The following is a 24,256-nucleotide window of genomic DNA, read 5'->3' as shown; positions in this document are numbered from 1 at the left end:
ACACAGTCCTCTGAGATGGGTTTGTTGTCACAGTCAGAGAGAGAGAAGGAAAGAGGGAGGGAATGCACACCCTTATGTGTGATGGGGGGTGTAATGAATGCCAGCTCCCCTCCCAACTCTCTGGGATACATGAGGATGACAAACTCTCTAAGGAGCAATTCCTTTGACTGGTTTGTCAAGGAAAGGAAACTTGTCATGCTGCCAAGAATAAAACTGCTTCTGGGCTTAGTTTTGAATTTTATAAAGTGAATAAGTGAAAAACGTATACACATTCACTTCAGACCCAAGTCATGAATAATTAAAAGAATATATAATTGTACCCAGTTTTCCCCTCGAGCTCAACCAGCAAAGATATCTTCTGTCCATGTAACAGGGTTCTTCATGGGGGTTTTTTTCAGAAACTGTAAAAAGTGAGCTGAGCCAAGTACCACTGAATCCATGCTGCATGGAAGTACGAATACCAGCCTGACCATCAGAACACATAGAAATGCAAAGTGAGAACTCAACAGTTTCATATGAAGGAAGGTACAAAGTTTTTCATTACGCATAAATATTTTCCTGGTGTGCTTCATCCATGCTTACATTGGATTCAGATCATAATATGGCAAAAAATTATATTATTATCTCAGCATTATGGTAGACGTTAAGCTGATACTGCACATGCTGAAGATCAGACATTTTTTATGCGGCACAGTAAGATAAGAATGTTTACCATGTCAAAAAGACTTGTGCAGAAAATAACCTCAGAAAACAGAAGTTATCTGTACCTCCATGTAACTATCTCTTTTTTTCTGAGAAAGGCAGGCTTTCTAGTACTCATTAAGGACTATGAGTTAACAGTATACAGCCACACCTTTGCCTGCAATTCTGCTAGTGCACTAGAATTGTCTAATAGTATTTATCTGGAAGAGACAGATGCAAAAGTTGTCCTGTTGCTTTCATTTTTCCACATTATTCCCACAGTTAGTGAGTTCATCAATTTTCCACCAAAGTGAAATTTGTGATTAATATCTGTTTTTCTTGAGGGCATAGTATTTAGCAGATACAGTATTACTAGCAATGTATGAGTACCTTCCAACTGCAGGTACAGAAATCTTATTTAAATACTAATGAAGAATGTCCATAACTCCTGTAAATAAGATAATTATTATATTCGCCCTCCACACACAAATGCAGACATGAAGATTTTCATGGCCAACAAGTTAGCTCTTGCTGTCTCTCATACCAGTATGGTTGTTTGTACCCAACAAAATGGGATGTTGTTTGAAAGGAAAAAGGTATCTAAAAACTCCTGAAAAGTATGCGCACCAAGGATGAATACATTTTCTTTTGTGTGTAGGTAACAGTTATGCCCTTGAAATGGCAAAGATCTGGGGGTTGGTTTGACTGTTATGAAACATTCTTTGAATTTTTGTGTCTCTAGCTGAATTCCAAACACAAGATCTTCACTTATACCTGGACTTCTTTTCAATTAAGTGTTTGTTCAGAGACAGAAAAAAGGCAAAACGTCAGGGAAGAGTGCTAGGAGATGTTAAGTGCAAGTTTGCTTAGGAAGCACTAGTCCACTACAGAATCACGGGTGGTATCTGAAGCAGCCTAGGAAGGTTTGGGAGAAAGTACAGAGGGACACAGGATGACAGTGGTAAGGGGTCATTCAATTATATGCAACTATGAAACACAGCTACTACAGTAGCAGTATGACAACTGATTACAATAGAATGGCTTTGAAGAGGTGGTGATGTACCCCACAGGTAAGAAGTGAGGCACTGCCAACTTCCTGTCCACAGATCTGAAAGCTCTATAATGTGTTGCTCTTGTAATTTTGTATCACAGGTGTCTAAGACAGGAGCCAAGTTAGGATAAACTACAGAAGCAGATATAAACTGCAGCCAAAAGACTACAAAAAGCAGATGCAAATTGCAGCCAAAAGCCCCTGCTAACAAAGAAAGGGCAAAAGAAAGTTTGAAAAAAAACCCTATTTGTACTTCCTATATAGGTAAAAAAGGCAAGGAGGGATTCTATACATATGCAGTTTCTACATCCAAATTAATGCTCTAAAATGTCAACCTTTCTGAGCTGATGCTTGATCCACTTGAAAAGGGACTTTTTTAATCTAGTTGATGCTTTTGTTTGTTTCAGATTACTAGAAAATGTTTTTCTAATAGCTAAAATGGGAAAAGACCATGAAAAAAGGTGAATGTTTTGTATTCTGTTGCTTTTGATAACTACTTTCTATGTAAAGGATAATTGTGAATTCTGTCAGACGTAAAATCAGGAAAGACTTTATTTTTCCCATGCGACAAATTCACGCGACAGAGCATTATTCCTTCAAGTCTGTTCTCTTTGGTAAAGCTCTCGTGAGAAACTGCTTATATTTGCAATTGTCTGATGTTTAAAAATAGAATTATTCAACACTGGCTGGTAGTTGGCTCTGACCCCTTGTTTACTTGTTTTCTAGGCTACATTTGAACACTTGAGAGATTTCCAGCAGCATTGCGCCACCCCGTGGTAGCTGTGGGAAGCTGCACAAATTTGCAGACCATCATGACACGAGTGGCGTTGGTGTCTGCAGATGATGTTTGCGCATTTTGAAGACAGCTCTGAGTCATTTAGCACACTTAGAAGAGCATCAGTAGTCCTCAATATGAGACTGAATTTTTCTTCAGACATGAATCTGCCGGAAATTTTCAATCTTTTTACTTCAGTGTGGTGACCCTTTATGTATCACGGCTTTGTTGAAAAACAAGATTATGTTAGGTAAGAAAATTATTCTCTGCAGCATAATTTAATCTCATTTACTACTTTAAACAAGAATAGGACTGTATTGATTCGAAATCTGTACTCCAACACTTCGCAAACTCAAGTTTGCTGATTTGGAAAGGGGGGGGGGGGGAGGGGAAGCTATTCAGGCATCAAAATAACTGACAGGATTTGATCCATGTTAACTGAGTACTTCTCTTTTCTGTAATGCAATGTGCCCCTTCGAGCCTAGAATAATTTCAGCTGTTCACAGATATGTCAGAGCAGCAGGCTGCCTTCTCTTCACATTCAGGTTTAAATACCTGACAGGCTGACGCAAGTCACAACATCAGACCTTGGCAGTTAACACCTGGTGTGCTACAGGCACAGGGAGCCCTTGAGCAGGTACGGACAGCAGTGCGCAGGCTCCGGCTGCCGGGGGCGGCTGGCCGCAGCTGCGCTATTTGGGAGAGGGGCTGTCACGTGCGTCCGGCGGTCCGTTCACTTCCGGGTGAGCGGGGGCGCGCGGCGCGGTGCGAGCTTTCCGCGGCGGTGGTGCGGGTGAGGCCGCGGCACGCACGGGTCTCTCCCCATTCGTTTCTCGCCAGGTACAGCCGCGGCGGGGGGCGATAACGGAGACTTGGCAACGGCGGCCCGGCCGCTCTGTGTGGGCACAGGGTGGGGCCGCGGCCCGCCCGCCGATGAGCGGCAGGGCTCAGTCAGGAGCCGTCGGGGTCTGAGGTTCCTGCCGGGGCAGTGCTTGACGGCGCCTCGGACGTTAAGAGCCGCTGCCAGGCGCCGCCGGTGACTAGCTGAGCTGTCGTGACGGGAGGGTGGCTGGTGTCCGGGGTGGACAGCAGGGGCTGCCTTCGCGTCCGGGCTCCTACGGGGAGCGGAGCGGGCTCGTCGTGCGGCCCCGCTCTGTCGAACTCTTGGCTTCCTCTGCAGCGTTCGGCGTTGGCGCCGCCGTGTCCGGCTGGTGGTCAGCGCTGGGAGCCGCAGAGGGAGTTCTGAGCGTATAAACGTTAGACAGGCTCAACACAGCACAGCAACACAGGCCTCAGCCCCATTTTCACTAATGAGGTTGGGGGTTTGTCTTCAAGTCGAGGAGGATTGCCCTCTGCTTCGTCCTGTGTGAAGTTCGTGCAATGCCTTTTTCTACTGTAGGTTTAGCAGATGCCCAGTGCAGAGGTATCTTGGCCGAAGTTAGGGTCACTTTCTAGTGCAACTTTTAGTTGCTTTTTCTAGTACTTCTTAATTTCTCTGTGGTTCTAGCTGCTACGGTAATGTACTATGTAGTAATTGATTACTTCGGGCTATTTTCTGTGCATATATAAATTCTGCAAAGAAATTGTAATTTGAGTATAAATTATTTCTGACTGTTGTCTGACAACAGACAGTATTTAACTTCAAATAAGTCACAGTGATTCAGAAGGCCACATTCTGCTATTGCTCTGAATATGGAGTTTAAATTAGTATTTTCCTAAGTGAAAGCAAGAGTGTTCTCAGAAGTTTTATTTTTCAGCTGATTGATTTCTCTGTGCTTTGATGCTGAGGGAAAGGAGTGAAAGGTCACAAAGAATTCTTGTTAATGAAAGAGCTTGCATCACCTCATTCTGCAACCTTGCAAATTACAAAGTTTGCATGTCCATCTTCAGATCTAGGAAGTGCTTCTTGGGGTCATGGCTAGTGTGTTCACATTCTAAAAGCCAATGGGGTTATTCAGAAGTTCATTCATTCAGAAGTTTTAGTGAGCTGGCCCATGTGGATGTGTGTATCAGAGAATATCTCTGTGCATTACTTTTGGCATGCTGTAAAATCAAATGTGAAAAATACCCTTAGAGGCCCCTCTTTAAAGCCTGAACCTATATGTAACTTACTCAATGCTTAGTTAATGTTTCTGTTGGACTGATGAAGGTGAAATGTAGGAGAGAAAAAAAAAAGTAGGTTAAGCTCTTTTTGAAGTTGACTTTGACTTCTTGAGAGGAAAAGCAGGCTATTCTTTGCTGATCAGGTGTGTAGTTCAGTAGTGATCTCATCATTGCAATTATCTTGCAAAATAAACTTTATTCTACCTCAAATGTGGTCATGCTGATCAGGGACTTCATAATGGGTAGGCAAATGTGATAATATAAACTAATATTTGTGTTTACTTCTGAGAACTCAACTTTGACAACATAAAAAATAGTTTTCCAAAGGAATCTTTAACATCAGGAGTAAAATGATCTCATTCTGCTTTTTCCTAAGTAGCAGGTAGAGATTAGTATCTCTGTTTAGCTCACTCTGAATTTAATTTTCTTGAAAGGGTAATTTACAATGGACTTCTTGACACTGCTGTATTTGGGATTCCAGCAACTGTCAACTAAACCAGCTCAGTATTAATGAGAGAACTCTGAAAATTCTCTCTCTTTCCAGGAAATAAAAACCCCAAAAACTAGAATATTGATGGAAGAACTAGAATATTGGTGGAAGCAGTGGTATTCTTTACATACAAACTTAAACAGGTTTAATCTTACGTTCTGGAAATTAAAATCCATTCATTAACTGTAGTGGAAGATTAGGGACTTTCAGTGACATGTTCCCTTGTGATTCCACTTTTATTTTGCTAATATTGTAACTTAGCAGTTGAGTTACTTGAAAATATAAAGGCACTTTTTGAGCACTGAAGTCACTCAGTGGTTGCAGTAGTAGAGCAGAACCACATATCAATCCTGTGCCTAGATGTTTTCTGATGTTGAAGTTTCTGATCTTCAAGTGTCTTCCAATATTCCAAAGTGGAAAGTAGTGAACATCAGATAGTAAAAATGATCAGGCCTTGCTGTTCTCAGAAACCATGCCTTTTCAAGGTGGCCATGAAGGATGCTAGGATCAAGTAGAAAGTAATTGCTTCTACATGACTAATAAATACTTGGATTATTACCATATACTGCATGTTTCAGGTTAAGCTTTTGCATCTTTGGTTTACAGTGGAATTAAAAAGAGACTTGGGCATAGTGAAAACATAAGATATCATCACTACCATCGCAGCTCTAGGAAGATTCTCCTATCCTCTGCTTTAGTTTGCATAAACAGAAATAGATTATTCCCCCTCTGCTCTGTAAGCATTTATATTTGCGATGTAAAATTATTCAGTAGTTAAATTTGAAGTCAGCACATTTCTAATTTTCCTGTGAAGATTCCCCTTATTCCTTAATTACTCATTCTTCTAGTTGACAAATGATGGTCCTTTTGTACCTGAGACTTTAAGTCGAAACATTGAAAAGAACTGCTTAATCTGCATGTTAAGTAGGATGCTGAAAACCTAAATTCAAGCTTATCTGATGTTGAATTTGGAACTTGCTTTGTAAGTTGTTTGTACTATGTGGTACTTAGAGAATGATTGCTTTCAAAGATGCATTACTGAGAACTTGTGATGAGAACTCTGTTAAGTAATGTGAGAAGTGTTTTGTGAAAGTGTCTTAAGCTTTGATTACACATGAGTAACTTTTAAACGCTTTCCTTGTTTTAGTGCATCAGGTTTATCTCGATGTAATGAAATGCTTGCAGAAAGGAATTGCTTCTGCACAGAAAGTAAATAGATGTTGTTATTTGGTATTCTTCAGAATTGAAGTGGGGAATCTGTTCAGGTCTTGGAGCAAAATCCTACTTGATACTGACTTATGGTAACTATAGTGTTACAGTTAAATTTGAAGTCAGCACTTTTCTAATTTTCCTGAGAAGATTCCCCTTAATCCTTAATTACTCATTGTTCTAGTTGACAAATGATAGTCCTTTTGTACCTGAGACTAGCTTGAGAGTAACATATCCCACCAGCACAGTGATAGGGTTGGTTTGTGGTGATAGGGTGGTTTTCTTGTGCAAACACTCAGCAAGTTAGTACCTAGAAGAAACTGTATGCTGAGCATATCATCATCTTAATGAAAGAAAGAACATGTTTCATGTGGAAAGTCGTATGATTCAAGCAGCACAAAGCCTGCTCCAAACAGCATATTAGTCAAAAAAAGAGAGGGAGAGAGCTCTGTGGACAGTTGTTGGGGCAACTTCTTGGAGGCTTTGCACAAGCACATAATGCCAGCTACTGAGCCATGTAGGATATGAATGATTCAAACAAGGAGGCTCTGACCATTAAGAGGAACTAGGTTACTACTTTCCAGAACTTTTATTCTGTTTTCTGGGCAAGGGGAGCAGGGAAACATGAATAAAGTAAGATTAAATTTTGGTCATTAGTGTTTAATAGTCTCACATACTGCAGTTTTAAGAAATAAGTGTTTTAGGGGTTTATTATTATTAATCAGCTTGTGTACTGTAGCTTTAAAGCACTGCAGGACACTTTAAAAACAGTCTGTGTTTGTAATCAGGTCAGGAAAAGAAATTGATCTGTTGTGAAAGGTGATCCTACACAACAGGAAGTGTAATGTTGCATTTTTAGCCATGTGAAAAGTAATTGTCTGGCTTAATTAGCAGTATGATTGTGTTCAAACCTTATACTGTGTTGATTGCTTCTTTGCATTTAAAAATCTGTTTCCTGTTTTGATCAGTGTTAATTTTTTTCCCTCTTTTTCATTGAAGTTTTCCTGTTCCTGCCGATCTTCAGAGCCGACACAGCCAAGAGCATCAGCTGGCTTGGATTTGTATGTCAGCAGAATGGTTTATTGCATTTCATTTTTGGGTATTCCTTGTTGCTGGTGATGGGTGAGCCTGAAAAAACACAGCTTGACTTGCACTTCACAGGGTGAGTTCTGTGACGATGCTTTCTGAGACAGTCATCATCAGAGAGTGTGTTTTTGATGTTTCTCAAGAACCAAGTTCTATTTTAGGTATGACCATCTAGTTTGGTTTTGTTCTGTGGTGGTTTGGTTTGGTTTGTTTTCCTTGAAATACACAGTTTTTGAATATCTTCAGACAGCTGTCCGGTTTCTCACAGTTCAGAGTGAATTGGTGTGCTTCTAAATAATTGGGTTGTCCAGGGTCTTGATTTTAACTGAGAGAGTGATCCCTCTTGAGCAAGGCTTTGGAGTACTTGAGACCTCTTTCAGTTTAAATTATTGGCAGTAAAGCATTCTATAAGCAGTTTTGTGTTAAAAAGAGTATGGAAGTCAAACTTTTCCTTGGTTTTGGGTTACTTTTTAGTTTTGCCTAATACTATAACTTGCTGGTAAGTGAAAGGGTGTGTTGGAAGTATGGGAATTACAATAGTACTGAACTAGCATGTTCTTGTGTGCTCCTGCAGCTGCTTTTCAGCCCACTGTCCCGAAGACAAGAAGTTCTGGCTGATCAGGAGTCTCTACTAGCTATTCAAGTTGGCTGAAGAATGGAAGGTGTTGAGTTTAAGGAAGAATGGCAAGATGAAGATTTTCCAAGGTTTTTAATTTTTTTTTTGAGTAATTCTTATCAAATGCATAACATCCAGAAGAAGCCAGCTGTCTAGCTTGCTAGTGAACTGACACTCGGGATCAATCTTGAAGGGATTTCTACTAATACAGTAGCCTCAAAAAGGCTTTGTCATGTTCCGTTATGGTCTGAAAAGGATCACTTCATGTTCACATGCAACTAGTAACGTGGGAATACCACTTTTAAGTTTCCACTGTTTAGTAAAGTGACAATCTTTCACAGTTAAGGCTGCTAGGGATGCTTGGACCTGTGAAGAAACTGAAACTTACTTCAGAGTCATTCTATAATACCAAGAATATGAAAAGTTTTCTTAAGGCTGACACGCTCTAGTAGCAACCAGAATTTTGGTATTTGTCACATCAACAGATGCTCACTTCAATGCAGCAAAGTAATTTTCTGGTGCCTTGGTGCTTTGTTTACTGAATGCTTGAATTTCAGCTATAGGTAAATTCAGTTGAGCATTTTCCCACTGTGTGTTTTGTGGTGTGGGGTTTTATTTTTTTAGCAGTGGATATTTGTGTTCAGGTGGCTACTTTAAAAAAACAAGTAGTTTGTAACAATAGTTTTTACTTTGTGCACCAGGCCTTTGCCAGAGGATGATCCTGTTGAGTCAGATGTACTGGCTGCAGCTGGAACAGAAAGTGAAGCTGGTAAGACCATTCCACTCCAGTCAAGCTGACTGCTTACTACTTAGATGACTGGTTTAAAGCTCTATTTTTGTTAGGGTGGGTTTTGTTTGTTCTGTTTTGGAGTTGGGATTTTTTTGTCAGGAAACAACATTCTAAATGACAGTTGTGTATGTGAAGGCTATTATAAACATCTTGTCTAGAAAGAATAGGGCTTTAGAGTACAATATGAGATTCTTCATCCTCCCTGTGAACAAAACTATCGAGGCAACACTGGATGAAAATGAATTACTGCACTCACTTCCTGACCTGTCTTAAAATCTTGATTCTGTGTATCATTGAAGGCCTCTTTGCTTTCCTCCAAATTTCAGATCTTTGTGGCCTTTAAAAAATGTTGCCTTTCTGGTAAGAGGAGAAATAACACAGTGTGGGGTTTACAGTTAATTTTTCCTTTTATAATCACTGCTGTAGTTGTGGCATTTCCAGTGCTGGATCAGTCTTTTATTTATTTAGTTTTATTCTTTGTTTTATGCCCTGCCTTCACCTGCTGAGTTATGCAAGTACCTGTCTTCTCTCTGAAAGCATGCAGTTATTCACCTTTAATTTTCTGTCCTTCCTGTTGTTTGCCAGCTGGCTTGGTTGTTTTTTGGGTTTGTTTGTTTTATTTCATCAAAGATGGTTGTGATATTGCCAGTACCTAACAAAAACAATGGATGTGGATCTATTGTGTAATTTGCAACATTTATTTTGTATATGTAGACCAACTCATAATATGCTTTGATATAGCAAATGGTATGTGCAATAGTTGATATAGTTGATGATCCCAGCACTTCAGGTGGTTCTGTAGGGAGCATGGTGGTCTAGCACTGATCACAGTGTGTGTGCAGTCAGGTAAACTTGTGGTCTTGAGAACTTTGATGTCCAGGTGCTGTTGTTTTCACCTCATGTTTAATTCTTGTTCCAAAGATAAATTGCTTAACTCATTAATATGTTTTTCTATGCTTGCTTTAGTTTTGAAAATAGTTTGGTTTGGGTTTGTTTTTTGTTTTTTAATGCAGAGGTTAAAGGAACCAAAGCGAAGAGGAAGCTAGCGGCTCCAGATATTAGCTTAAATTTGGATCACACTGAAAGATCTGTTTTGTCTGATGACTTGGATGAAAGTGGGGAGATTGATTTGGATGATATAGATACTCCTTCAGAAAATAGCAATGAGTTTGAATGGGAAGGTAAGTGCTTTGTTCTTTTTGTCTAACACCTTAAAATACATCTCTTGATGTGCAGGTCAACAGTTTTTCAAGTGGGAAATAACTATGACTCAGTGCTACAAGAGTACAAACATAAAGAAATTGGAAATAGATTGAATGAATTTTTAGTAAGGTGCAAGTCAGACCTGCAATGATTAGTGAACAGGCAGCATCATAATTGCTGTAACCCCAAGTAAAATCTGGTCTTTAATGATATTCACCTAAAAGATTCAAAGCTATGGAAAAGCCTCTCCATTACATTATTACAGTGTGTTTTTGAGAACTAACTTGGGAGGGGCAGGGAATGTCTATAACACATGTAAAACGAGTTTTTAAGAGAGGTGAACCATATAAAGGGATATAGGTTATAGATTGGCTAGTCAGAAATGGATGAATTGCAAGCCTTTGTATGTAAGGAGGACTCAGTGATAGTACTAAAAGTGCATAACACCTCATATCATCTTACTGTTGTGATATAATGGCAAAAGGTCAGTAGCCTTACAGTTTATATGCTGTCCAGACTGACTGCAAGTGGTGGATGTGGTAGTGAGAAAATCTCAATTCTCCCCCCACACACAAACCACAGCTAACTTAGCCAGAGAAGCAATATGGACGAGAGCTGTATTTTTCCAAGCAGAATTAAATGCAATGAATATATACTATTTTGTGTCAGTGACTTCTGAAATTAGTTGATAGGAAATTAACTTAGCTATAGTCACACTAGCAATGATCTTAAGAAACCAACAGATGCTTTATCTTATAGGCAAAACCTGGAGATTCCAGCACATTATAGTTGAGGTAAAAGTTTTGTGTAGGAATTAAATCACAATTTTTAAACTTGCAATTTGTGTTTTAAAGCTCTTTTCTGTAAGCTAGGAACTGTATTGTCGGCCAGACAGTTGGGATCTTTAACTTAGGTAGGCTTCAGGACTAAATATCTCTAATAAATAAACATGTAAAGCTTTTTATTTTTTCTGGAAAGAGGAAAAAAAATTGAATAAAGAAGCTGCTCTCTTTTGACTGTTGAGTATGAAACACTACCTGGTTTTTATTCCATTATAGCTCATAAATGGAGAAAGAAATTATTGTTTTGTTTGTTTTTGTTTAACAACAACAAACAAACATATTGCAGGTGCAGTTTTCAGAACAGACTGGGGGTTTACCTGTGTAAAAGGATTCTCATAATTCTAGTGAAGAACAGTTGGTGTTTAGGGTTAGTTTCGCAACGATGTGAAGGAAATATTCCAGATATTTGTCTTGTTTTTAAAAGTGGCTGAAAAGGGTTTCTGTCTTTTCTTCCTTTAATGCTGCTGTCTTCATTTTCCCGGAAGGATAGTTTCAATTAACAGCTTTGTCTTGGGAACTGACAACTAACTTGCAGTAGGTTTTTCTCGCTTTGGGTAAGGTCTGTGCAACAAAGTCAAGAATCGTAATTTAATTGCAGAAGATTCTCACGGATATCTATCAGCATAAATTTCATGCATATTGATTACACACATACGAATTGGATTTAATTTCTAATAGATTTGCCTGCATGTCTGCTTGCAAGGTACTGTCAGTGTTTAAAATTATGCTTTTATGTCCGTCTGTGATCAAGTGATTTGTGTAATGATCATCGGAGTTAACCACTTTGTCTGTTGTGGTGAGGCTCATCATGGTCTGAGCTGAAAGCCTACAATTAATCAGTCTTCCTACATGAATGGAAATTTGTCATGTGCCTTAACACAGAAAATGATGAAATTCCAAAATGGATAACAGGCAACAGGGTATTTTGATAAAATACATGAAACCCATGAGATCCTGTTTTGTAATGATTGAAAGGAACTAAGTCATCTGACTGGCTAAAGAATATTAAAATAATTAGCAAAGTGGTTAACCTGAGTTGTAAGTGATTGTCACTTTACATGGTATTCATAGTGGATCTTCAATATGTTTTAACTTTTGCAGATGATCTTCCAAAGCCCAAAACTACTGATGTAATTAGGAAAGGATCACTTACTGAATACACTCCAGAAGAGGAGAAAGATGATGGTCGACGCTGGCGTATGTTTAGGATCGGAGAACAGGACCATAGGGTGGACATGAAGGCAATTGAACCATATAAAAAAGTTATTAGTCATGGGGGTAAGGATTAGTGATATGCTGAAGAGAACTGTTGAGAGATTGTCTTTTAGCTGAGTTGGGGTCACAGAGGAAGAGCTTTGGGCATGAAGAGTCATGTAACAGTTCATTTGTTGTAGTATTAAGGCATATAGTTGATTTTATTCCCTGCCCCCCACCCCCATTAAACTGAGATTCTGAAATGTATGCTGTTCAGCTGAAGCTCCCAATATGCACATGTCTAATAAGATGCACTTATCGGTTCTACAGTGTCAGTGCTACCAGTGTGATGTTTTTGAAGAGTGTTGTAAGCACTAACTATAAATCTACTAAGGCTTAAATCGATTTAATGACTCTTCTCAACAGGTCTGTGGAGTTTAAGAAGAGGAAAAGTTGACTATGTAAAATGCTAGTAAATATACTGAGATACTGGTTGTAGGTGTACAGCATTTGGTTTACATTAAATTCAGCTCTTTATTTATAGGTACACAGCATTCTATAACTGAGTTAATTTGTCTATGGAGAATAGATGTTTGTAAATCTCTGAGGTAACTAAAGTCAAAGCTAATGTGAATGTGCTTGACTTTGTAGTCAGCATGTAGTCACTTTTGTCACTATTGCTGCTTTTTTCTTTGGTTTTAGGTTATTATGGTGATGGGTTAAATGCCATTGTTGTGTTTGCTGTTTGCTTTATGCCTGAAAGCAGCCAGCCCAACTACAGATACCTGATGGACAATCTATTTAAGTAAGTCATCATCTGCCTCTGAATACTTTGTTTTCATATTATGAAGCGTAGCATTTTAATGCAAGGGCTATTACTTCTTTCCAGTTTAAGCTTTTTATGTTTCAGATGAGGGAAAGGTCAAAAATAGCAAAGCAACACTATCTACTTCCAGGAGAAGGAAAATAGTTATTAGATGTTGCTCAACACTCTTGCAGACTTTGTTTTTGAAATGCATTTAAGCATACTAGGAGCATTAATATCCACAGGTCTTCATTTGAAAGTTTCCTTGATTGTCTCTGCAGGTATGTAATTGGCACTTTAGAGCTGTTAGTAGCAGAGAACTACATGATAGTTTACCTGAATGGTGCAACAACACGGAGAAAAATGCCAAGTATAGGCTGGCTTAGGAAATGTTACCAGCAAATTGATAGAAGGTAAGAAGTTCTGCAGTGTTCTTTTTACAGTATTCACATGCTCAGTGATTTATGTATTAAGGGAAAGCTGCTTTTTAATGTGGTGTCTGGTACTTACTGGTTAAGATCTAGTGAAGCAAATTACTTGGAGTATTGAAAACCTCTTCCTAAGCTAGACAATGTGGAATAGTGCTACAGGCATGTTTGGGTTTTGTTACGGTTTGTTGTTGCTTTTGGGGGTTGTTGGTGATAACAGTTGTTAGAATACTGAATATTATTATGACACAGTATCCTTAAAACTTCCTGTGTTAATGTGATAAAGGGGTCCTTTGTGAAGCACTTCATTTTCAGTTAACTAAAAACATTTGAAGAAACTTTTCTTTGGAATGCTATTTCTTTGATATTGTTGCCAAAAGTATTCTATCTTAAATTTTGACTATGCAGTTGCTTGATATTTGGTTTTCTCTGGCAGACAGTTAATTTCTAGTAATGGAATGTCACATTTCTGTGACAGTTGTGCTTGCAAAAACTTCCTGTGTATTCTTGTTGCCATGCTGCCTTTTTGTTCAAGTAATTATGCCTTCTGTTTTAATTCTATAGGTTAAGAAAAAATCTGAAATCATTAATTATAGTTCATCCTTCTTGGTTCATCAGAACACTTCTGGCCATCACAAAACCTTTTATTAGGTAATACTCTGGAAGCTCTATTTTGAAAAAGTAAAATCTTAGCAACTGTTTATTAAAACAGTTCTTAAAAGTTTTAAAGTATTGACACACTGACATTTTTTTGAAGTTGTAACTGTACCCTGCATTTGTTCTTCCACAGCTCAAAATTCAGCCAAAAAATTAGATACGTCTTTACCCTGGCAGAACTGTCTGAACTCATCCCCATGGAGTATGTTGGCATCCCAGAATGCATAAAACAGTACGTCTCATTATTCACGTGTTCTACACTGATCATGCCTTAGAAACAGTACATCTATTGTGTTCAGTGATTGGTTTGAATGTAATAGCTTGTATTTAATAAAACACAATTCAGCTCAGATAATTGCTGTCTCTAGGAGGTGTATCCCTGTTTCACCACAGTTTGGTAAGCAGTAGCATGGAGAGTCAAAGTGCTAAAGTATAGGGATTTTAACACAGAACTTAACACAGTCGCCCCAACAACAACACGAGCCCCCAACTGCCAAAAAACCAAACCGACGCCCAGAACTAAATTTAAACTCTCTTATCTTTTGCAATCCGATCTGCAGAGTAGCCACAATAACCAACTCCTTCTCCTGGCTGGCTCGCCAAGAATGTAAAGGGGTTGGGGGCACATCCTCTGCCCATCTTAACCATCCTCTGCTACCAAGAAATGTGCTGGGTTGAGGCAGCCCCCTTCCCCACCCCTGGCAACAATAAACACTCAGACAAACGGATTGCAAAAGTGATGGAAAGTTTAAATAGAAAGCAGTGAACCTTTACAGAAAAGCAAAAGCAGAGTGACAAAGAAAAATCCCAAAGCAGACCCAGAGAGACCCCATCCCCACCTGAGGGTACATCCGAGACCCCCAGGGCTCCTTCTTCCCCCTCCCACTGCTAGGCTAGTCTCAGCTGGCCAGATCTGAGACTGCCCATCCCCCCGTGGCCTTGGGCCTAGCCAGGCCCAAAGCCAGGAGACATCTCCCCAGTTACCGGCTGACGGAGGAGGAAGACAAGAGATAGTGCTAGACTCCGCACTGCATCTTATAGGGGTGCAAAGGATTGTGGTATGAAATACTACATAATTTCCTGTGTCCACCCCTGGGCTGGACTTCTGGACACAGGAAGTAAACACTGCAGGGGGACACCCAGCTCAAACTGTAACACAGGTACTGGCTTAAGTAATTGCCAAATTATGGTGTGTGAATTAAGTCTTCTAGAGACAAGGCCTCACTTAGTTTTCTACCCTTTAGTATACTAAACTGGCTTGTGAGAGAAATTTTGGGCACGTTGATACCGAAGTTATTTGTAGTACCTTCGGTGTTCGTGCTAAAATGTGGAGGAAGTTAAACGGTGAAATATCACTTGGGTTGGAATTTGGTTTAAAAGAGGAGTTGTGGTGGGAAAACTGCTGAATCCCTACTCAGTTCTAAACTGCTTTGAAAGGTGAAGGCATTATCAGTGTCCTTGGTTCTCTACCCTTCCTTCCCTCCAGATATGACTATCCATCTGTACAACTGTGCTTTCAAGTACAATACTTTCATCAATAGCAGTAATAGATTTGAAGCCATAGACTTGGGTCCTGCAAAAGACAGATGAAAATACTAACAATTCTGATAAATTGATCAGGCTGTTGGAGGGAACAATATGAAAAACCTAGCTAGCATGCATCACAATAGATGTTCACAAACTGGGAACTCCATAAAGATGGCATACTCTTGCTGAGTGGAGAGATGGCACATCCATGTTGGGCAAATGTGCACTCCCTCAAGTGAGTAGTTATTGCAGTAAGCACTCAGCTGGCGTCAGCTGCATGGTGTAACTCTTTATAGAACAAAAATGTGGTGTTCTCGGGGCGTGGAAGAATATGACAATGCTGAAGCAGCATTTTGTTATCCTTAGAGCTTTTGAAGGATGTCTTAGGAATATCCAGGCTGTCATTCCAACTCTTGAAAGACTCCTTTCTGTATCAATGAACTTGTTCTGCTAAGGCTAGACTTGGTGAACTTGCACAATTAATTCTTGGACTTCAGTGGAATATTTAGCTTCAAACTCTTGAATACAGACTTTAAATTTTTGTGGTGAATATTAACACTGTACAAGAGGTTGTGTTGAATTAGTGTTATGTCAGGGTAATGAAGTCAGTTTAATGCTTACAAATGTTGGAGATAGTGTTGGTTTTTTTCTTAATTATATTAAAGTTGGTATGCTTCTACAAACTGTGTTGACACTAATACCAGTGTACAGCTTCTGTTGAATTTGGCCTTCATATGCTGTTTACTGAAATCAAACTTTTCCTCACCAAGGTATGAAGAAGAAAAATTTAGAAAGAAACAGAAAAGGTATATTCATATTTTGATCAGGGTTGCATCTAGATAAGATGATTTGCACTGCAACTAACTCCCAGTTGATTGGCTTGCACAAAGGAATAAGCATTTGTAAATATAAACATGCACTAGTGACTGAAGTTTTATGCATGGAAGTACCTATACTGTCTGCAAAGTACAGTATATCATCTGAAAGAACTCGCCCTGGGTGTTTAAAACAGTTTAATCTATTACATGAAATGCTCACTTTAAAGGGGACATGTGAATTCTCACCTGAACCTTCAAGAGGCAAAAGTATGCTTCTGTAGGTTTTACTGTTTCTAATAAGTGAAGTCTGAAGAAAGAGCTGGTTTTAGGTGCTAAGCTGTAGCTATGCATCAGCAGAGATGCAACTCCAGAAGATGCTCTGTCTTGCATTTTGTATTTGCAATATTCACTACCTTTTTAGTTAACTTACACAGATGCAATTTAAATTAGTATTTGTAGTGCTGTTTGTATTTGCAGTGCCTGTGTTCCTTTCTAATAAACACTGGATTTTCCATTTTGTTAATTTTCAGTTTCATGCTAACTATTCAAACTATTGCAGCAGCTGATGAGTTCTTTAACAGATATGTTAATTTTTTCACGCTCACTAACAAAAGCAAAACTGAAAAGTTTTGCTACTAACTTCAGCTTTTTAAATTAGCCTTCCTGTATGTGCCCTGACTTGAGGGAGGCTTGTTTGTGCAAATGGGCTAACAAAACAGAGAGGAATACTGAGAGGTTAAAACAGAAGGCATGTAATTTCTGATAGTTTTCAGGTAAAGCTAGGAATTATTCCAATGAAGTGACAATTTTGCAGTATGTAACCTAACTACTAATTATGTCAAATGTAAGAACATACCGAACACCAATTCTGCTTGATTTCCCTCCTCCCTATCCCAAGCCACAGGTTGCCTAATATGGCCCAATCCTATTGCAATGCCCAATGCATTCAGAATGCAAACCTGACGCATTTAAAGGGTAATGTAAAACCTTAAAAAAAAACCCAAAACAACACCCACCACCCACCCCCCAAAAAAAAACCTCCAGTACAACAAACACTTTTTAGTGTCCATCTCAATAGCATCTCTACTGCCATTACTTTTGTAAAATCTAGGGTGCTCCTAAGTGAAATTTAGGTGTAGAGGTCATGGGCACTGTTTGATACTGAGACTTTAAAATGATTGAAAGGCATTGTTTACTATAATAGGAGGAAAGGAGGTGTCTTGAAGTTAATAAATTCCATGTCAAAACAAGCTTTTCAAAGATAACTGCAGTGAGGACAGGAAAGAGTTGTATATTGAAAATGTGGACAGATATTCAACTAGGATTGTTGTTTCTAGACAAAGCTGCTCTGGTCCTTGGATCTTTACTCAGTTCAGTTTTTACAGCTGAAAAAAATTCCAACAGACCAACAAAGTTACCTCCCCTGTTTATGGGTTGGTAGCCTGGAACTGCTGTTACTGACACTTTTTTTTTTAAATGGCTGCTTATTAGTTTGAGAGACTGGACCAGTAAGTTAGACAAGTAGGTTGTTAGAAGACAAACTTGGCCTTAGCCTGTCTCACTCTGGAACTGCCGTTGGTTTTTATCTCCAGCACAACTTACTCTCTAGAAGATACAGTTAAGATGACAGCTTGCTCTTACTGTAAAGAGAAGTATGTCTCATGCAGGCCTGTGAAGCATCCACTGGTTTCTGCAAAACATTGTTTGCTAGTCCCTAGGCAGATTTAAAAAATAGGAAACAACAAATAAAAAACCCCAAGAAAACAAAACCACCAAAACAGATCAAACCAATTTTTAGCAGCAAGTCTTAGAACATAGTGGAGACAGTGCCGTAGTCAAGGAGCCACTTAACTTTTGTTCACTCAGCTATTTCTCTTAGCTTCTTGGCTTAATTATAATATTGAAGGTAATTCTGTACAGGGAAGTTCATCAAAACAGTAGTGCTTGATGGTATTGTCATGCTTCCCTTGAGCTTTGTATTCCTGCTTGCATTTGTTTAAAGCACAGAACCTGCTTGCTTGCTTGCTTTTTTTTTTTTTCCCCTTCACTTGCACTTTTGGAAAGCTTTTTGTTTTGAATGCTATAGTTAACTTAAATGGTTTCTTAAAAAATAGTAAATAATTTATAGGGGGCAGTAGAAAACCAGATTATTTTTTTTTTTTCCCCTAAAAAGAAGCATTGCTGTGACAGCATTCAGTAAAAATCTTCATTTAATATTTATTTACTAAAACTTTCCCTATGTAAAAGCTTCATATTTTCCTGTTAAGATTAATAGGTGTTGCTTAATATATGAGCTATCAAACTCCGACTTCTTAACACAGTAATAATTTTGCTGCTTTCTTTGCTAAGCAGAGTTGACCAAGAGCTGAATGGAAAACAGGAGCAGAAAAGTGAACAGTAAGTTCGGAGTCCAAACAAGACTGAAGAATATGCAGATGGAATGATGCTGATTTTTGCTCCATTTACAGTGCATTCTCTGTGTGCATGTACTAGATAACCTGTTGCAGAAGGTGCTTAACCTCTTTGGACTAGCAGGCAGTGGACTGCTTACTGCTGTATTGGTTTGTCTTGACTTTAATAGCTATGTTTATGTAATCATTTTATACTGCTAAATATATATAAAAGTTTCCAGAGGATGTTCTTGCAGTTGTTTATCTAAATGATGCATGTTCTTCAGTAAAATATTTATATACCTAGATGTTAAAGGAAAGAGATAATATATATTTTTATGACTGAGCAATATATTCTGTGTACCTGCTGAAGGAATTCATTTGCAGGTAGACAAGGCCATAAGTTACTTGTTATTGTATAAATCTGTTACGCTGTAAATGGTCAAGTGCATTTCTTTGTCACAGAAACCTTAGTTTGTTTGACTATTAACAACCATATATAATGTAGTCTTTCACAAGTGTGGAGAGCCTTATATTTTTCTGTTCACATACCTAATACAAGTTGTATTCATGTACCTCACTAGAGCAAGTAATGAGCTCAGAGCTAGAGCTTTAATATCTTTTAGTCCATTTTTCTGAATGCATAACTGCAGTTCTGTGGACCTCAGTCTGCTGGTCAAAGGGTTTAAGCCTAAGCCATAACAGAAGCTAAACTCTTTCAATTACTAGTAAGATATAAGACCTTTCTCAGTTTCACTTGTGAATTTTGCTTCAGTGAATCAAGGCTGTCTCAGCTGACAGTGGGAAATCAATTCATTGAAGTTCTTCTGGGATGAATATCAGTTGCCACCAGTAGGAGCTCTGGTCATACTCAGTAGAGCTTGGGAGTCACACAGATGCTGTAGCTGTAATATCAATTGTTTGTAGAGGTATGGGGGTCTTAGGCTACCTGTGTCATCCTTGTAGATGAAACACCCATTTCCAAAACTTAGTTTGAGACATATCATCACCACTAATTTGACTTAACCAAAAATAAAGTTGGTGTGGTTTCCCTCCCCACAATGGTAGTAAACTTGCCTGTCAGAAGTGTTCTTGGATGCATGACTAGTGTCCGTAGGTTTATCAGGACAACAAATAATGCACTGGTTGATGTGTTGTAAAAGTTGGATATTTTTTGATAATCCTTGCAATTTTCCTGTAGGGGCAGGTGCATGCAAATCCATTCAGGAGTTGAGCAATACAATATTGTAGCAAATATATTAAATCTTCCCTTTGAATTTTTATTGTGCTCATGATTTTGTATTGATGCTGAAAATATCACTGCCCAACTACATTAGAAATTAGACGGTTCCCTTATTTCAAGAAACCAAAACAGTTGTGTTCAACTAGATAACTATTTGACACTGATAAATAGCAGTTAGTTCCATGGTCAAGACTTATTACCAATTAACAATCTGTCTCTAATGATACATGCGTGCACTGAGAACGTACTTGAGTCAGATGAGGGCAAATTGCTCCTGTCTCAGAGTTTGTCTGCAATTCAGAGACTTTCAAGATCTAGGTACTTGTGTTATAAAAGCTTCTGCATCACAGTTTTAAAGGGATGAATATGCAGGGTGTTCTTTTTCAGCAGGCAATCGTAATTTCAAGTTGCCTTGCATTTATTTCATCAGGTTTGGATCTTGGTCTGAAAGCAGAACACAAATGTGAACAGTTTCTTTGGGGCTGTCTTACTGTCTTGCATCAATTTCAATGTTGAACCAGATAAATGTAAAGTTTCAGTGAGTAAATTGGGCACTTTGAGCCTATTTGATTCTGATACCTCCCAGTGTAGTGTGTATGCAAACCTTCCTGATTTTTACTGATTCTGTGTGGGTCCTAAGATAGATACTAAGTGTTGTGGTCATCTCATACCCATTTTTACCTGATTAGAAAAAGTATTCTTGCCGGTAAAAGCATATTCTTAGTTCTGCGTGCCCTGTTGCTTCCTATGTGTATAGTGCAGTGTAGAGTAGCCAGTCCTTTGCATAGGCCAGCTTGCCTACTGATGGGATTTGTACCGTTTCTTTTGTGCTGGCTGAATGGTTCTACGGTTTCATGCTGCAGCAGTACTATTTCTTTTGGGAATGTGCATGTTTACTGAATGGTTTATTTCTCTAGTATAAGTTTTTGTGAATGAATATAGAGCACAACAGTTCTTCTGCCCTTAGAGATCTGCAGCTTGAGAAAGGTGTACTAAAGAACTATTCCCCTCTGACCTTTTGCAGCTCATCATCTAATGGTGAGGTGGATGTTTACAAAAAGTGAAGAGGTCCCAAAGTTGTCTTGCACGCAAATGGGTAACTTTTTGTCAAACTTATCTCTTTTGAAATGTGTAAAAATAAAAAGATAATATATTTTAATATTTAAGGCTATGACAAGTTGGAATATCCTACTTCAATAAAAGTTATTTTAAAACCTGAATCACTTTGTGATAAGCCACAGCATTGCAGGGCATTCAATTATTCGGTGGCACTTCCTTCTGAAAGTACAACTCATGTTGCTAGAATGCAGTGTGAGCCCTGTCAAGAAAACAATTTCATGAGTCACTAATTTACCTTTGATCTGGAAGTCTCATTAGTTTATTTATATATATATATGTATGTTTGCAACTGAAAGATGTTTTCAGGCCAGTGGCCTTGTTGTGTGTGGATGTGACACTTTGTACAGGAGTTTCTACAAGAGAAATGTTCAGGAATGGCAAAGGTGTGTTGGAGAAAGTGTCATTAAAACCTAATGTGAATAGACTAGATTGCTCGAGTCTTCTAGATGTTCTGTGCAGGATGGCAAAGCCATGTTGTGTTGGAAAGCAGTGGAAATGGGTATATAAGAATTTAGTGCCTAATCAGACTGAAGGTTTTGAGGTTCTGGGATGTTAAAATGGAGAAGTTTTGGGTTCAAAATGCCTAGAACTTGTTTGAATAGTGTGTGACCTTGTTCATAACCATACAGTTTAGTGGGACTTTGTTTTTTCCCTTCATTTTCAGTGAACAGGTGAAGAATAGTACTGCTTGCTGTGAGAAACTTTGACCTGAGAAACAGTAGTTAAACTCTGAATTACACACAGTATAGCCTGTATCTGTTTGCATGTCTCAGCAAGTTTGTTGCATCATACCTTACATGTTCCAATGACATTTTATAATCTTCAACCAGTTAGTGTCAGACTTCAAGATTAGATTACATGGTGGTAATGAAATCTATGAAACTACCTGGAAGTGTGTCATAGGAAGGAGGTGGCATTGGTACCCAATCATATGTCACCTTCACTGATGTCATTTACTGAAATGTCTGTAGCTAACCAGAAATAATGGACCTCCCTTGTGAATAGGCACTTTCAAAACAAAGGAGTTTCTTGGTGAAAAATGTTTCTCTTCTAGTGTCAAATTTTTGTCTGTATATCCTACAGATTTATGCAGTATTTATTACAAAGAAAGACAACTTAAATGCATCTCTTTAAAAAGCTGATGTCTTTGGAGATGGCTTTGATTCTCAAGTCATTCCAGTCTCCCTCACTGAAGTCTCATACAGGGAGCAGAGGGATAATAACTTGCATGCTTTTCATAACCACAGAAGTCTTACAAAGCTTGCATTGGAAATTGTTATTCAGTCCTTGTGGATGCAGGTCATTCTCTAAAGGATTTGTGTCGCTGGTTGTCAGAGATGCTTGAAATAAATGCCTTAATTACAATTTTTAAAGATACCTGGGTTTAGTCAGAGTAGCACTCTGAAATAGAAAGAATTGTGAAGTATTCATATTCTGAAAGACAGATTTTGCAGTTTTATAGCTTCAAAGTTCTAAACTGAACTACATTGTTTCCCTTATCACATCTTTTTCCCTGTATTGAGCTAATGGGGGTGGGAAAATGGGCATTTGTGGGTCAAAGAGGGTACAGTCATGTTACAGATTTTTCCCCACAAGCATGACTGAGATCAGTGAAATTAAAGTCAGTCTTTGGTCAAACAGATCTTTCATGTTTTGCTATTTTCACTGCCCCAATTTACTCTGATTTAAACACACTGAATTTTTGTGGGTTTGTTTGGGTTGTGGTTTTCTTGGGGGGTTTATTTGTTTGTTCATTTTGTTGGTTGGGTTTTTGTGGGGTGGTGTTTCTGTGTGTGTGGGTGGGTGGTTGGTTGGTTTGGGGTTTAGTGTTTTGATTTGTCTTGTGTTTTATTTTGGGGTTTGTTTTTTTGTTGTTTTTTTTTTTTTTGCATTAACTGTTATCTGGGGAGAATCTGCTGGAGTGTTTTCAAGAAGCCAAGTCTTTGTTATCATGCTCCTTACTCTAGCATGCTCAGCTGCTGGTTAATATTTATGATACAGAATTCCAGGTTAATAATTACAAAAATATTAATGAAAGACAGGTGCTTACTTTCCCAGTGACTCTGCAGTTTCTTACTTGGTCATCTGAACAAAGCCTTTCTATCAAAATGAAAAGCTTAAATACTGAATGGTAGATACAAGGATTAAGATACTGTCTATTACTATCAATAGACCTGAGGTTCAGGGATGTTGAAGTGGAGGATTTCTGCTTCTAAAAAGCTTAAAACTAGTTAGAATAACATGTAACCTTGTTCCTAACAATGCAGGCTACCGTTTTGTGTGATATGGGAAATATGCAGCATTTAACAAACAGAGCTGCAGTAGTCACGCTGAAATATAGGTTGTGAACCATGATATAACTGGCTTAAAATTACTATCACTATTCTTCACAGTTGTGGCTGTATTCTGTTATCCCTTTAAACCTATGTTAAGTCCAAGGCTCCTCACCTACCTCTTAAGAATGCTATGATCCTTTCTTTTTAAATGAGCTTGTTTTCTGTTTGTTCCAAGGTGTCACAGAGTAATATGATAAACAAACTTCTGAATGTCCTGGCTCTTACTACTTATGGGAAACATTTTAATTGAGAAAATAAATGTTATATGCAATCATTACCTTTGGGAAAGATCTGAATGTTTTATTTCACTGCTTTGAAATATATTGGTAATCTCAAGTCTTTTGTGGCTGCATGCACCACCGACTTCCTCTGAAAAACGTTAGATTTGATTCCCAAAGCATTACAGGTGCCAGGTCACTAGTCGTAGTGGAATTAATATATTATTTAGAAAATACTTTCGAGTTGAGTGTTTCAAAGCCTGTTAGTAGAGGGTGGGGTGAAAGTGAGGAAAGTCATGCACGAAGCTGAAAAGTAGTGCATGGATTTCGGACACTTGCGTAGGTAAAAGAAACCCAAACCCGGCACTACAGGCCTCAGAACTGCTCCTTAGTAAGTAATTTTCAAAAGTTACCCCTCGCTCGCCGCAGCGCCAAGGCAGCGTTGAACGGATGGGGTGGGGGCGGCAGCGGCGCAGCTCAGCCTGCTCTTGCCCTCGCTTTCCCGGAGGGCTGGCAGGGGCCGCAGGGCCCTTCATCCGTCTCCTGCCCTTAGAATTGGAGAGCTAGCGGCCGTGCTCAATAGCGCAGCGCTCCGCTTCCCCTCCGCCGGAGCCCAGCGCTGTGCTGGGGACTGCGGCCGGGGGCGGGATGAGGCCGGGCCCTGCTCCTACCCTC

The 24,256-nt window shown here is 38.9% G+C and overlaps 1 protein-coding gene across 5 annotated transcripts; it reads left to right on the top strand.

Moving 5' to 3' along the window:
• The first annotated feature begins 2,538 nt into the window (after positions 1-2,538).
• Positions 2,539-23,642, top strand: BNIP2 (BCL2 interacting protein 2). 5 transcript variants are annotated; one of them, XM_068144014.1, is made up of 13 exons: positions 2,539-2,757; positions 7,309-7,471; positions 7,970-8,100; positions 8,713-8,780; positions 9,815-9,982; positions 11,948-12,124; positions 12,743-12,845; positions 13,127-13,258; positions 13,838-13,924; positions 14,064-14,162; positions 16,228-16,263; positions 18,628-18,672; positions 20,933-23,642. In XM_068144014.1, exons 3-13 carry the CDS (start codon positions 8,051-8,053, stop codon positions 20,970-20,972), a joined length of 1,005 nt encoding a protein of 334 aa, XP_068000115.1. In that variant the 5' UTR covers positions 2,539-2,757; positions 7,309-7,471; positions 7,970-8,050; the 3' UTR covers positions 20,973-23,642. The 5 variants fall into 5 exon arrangements, with proteins under 5 accessions (XP_068000115.1, XP_068000116.1, XP_068000113.1 ...); XM_068144015.1 differs by lacking the exon at positions 2,539-2,757 and adding an exon at positions 3,245-3,347 and having other exon boundaries at positions 7,309-7,370; XM_068144012.1 differs by lacking the exon at positions 2,539-2,757 and adding an exon at positions 3,245-3,347.
• The last annotated feature ends 614 nt before the right edge of the window (positions 23,643-24,256 follow it).

Source organism: Melanerpes formicivorus, unplaced genomic scaffold (assembly GCF_026170545.1).
Source record: "Melanerpes formicivorus ecotype bairdi unplaced genomic scaffold, bMelFor1.0.p_v2 SCAF_10, whole genome shotgun sequence".
Lineage (NCBI taxonomy): Eukaryota > Metazoa > Chordata > Aves > Piciformes > Picidae > Melanerpes > Melanerpes formicivorus.
The sequence above is the reverse complement of the archived record's forward strand: the minus strand, read 5'-3'. Positions and strand labels throughout refer to the sequence as shown.

Excerpts from the sequence above, each read along its gene's own strand:
- BNIP2 (XM_068144014.1), top strand. The coding sequence starts at position 8,051 with ATGGAAGGTGTTGAGTTTAAGGAAGAATGGCAAGATGAAGATTTTCCA. Across the intron at positions 8,781-9,814 it reads TGGAACAGAAAGTGAAGCTG|AGGTTAAAGGAACCAAAGCG; the intron begins GTAAGACCATTC and ends TTTTTAATGCAG. Across the intron at positions 13,925-14,063 it reads ATCACAAAACCTTTTATTAG|CTCAAAATTCAGCCAAAAAA; the intron begins GTAATACTCTGG and ends GTTCTTCCACAG.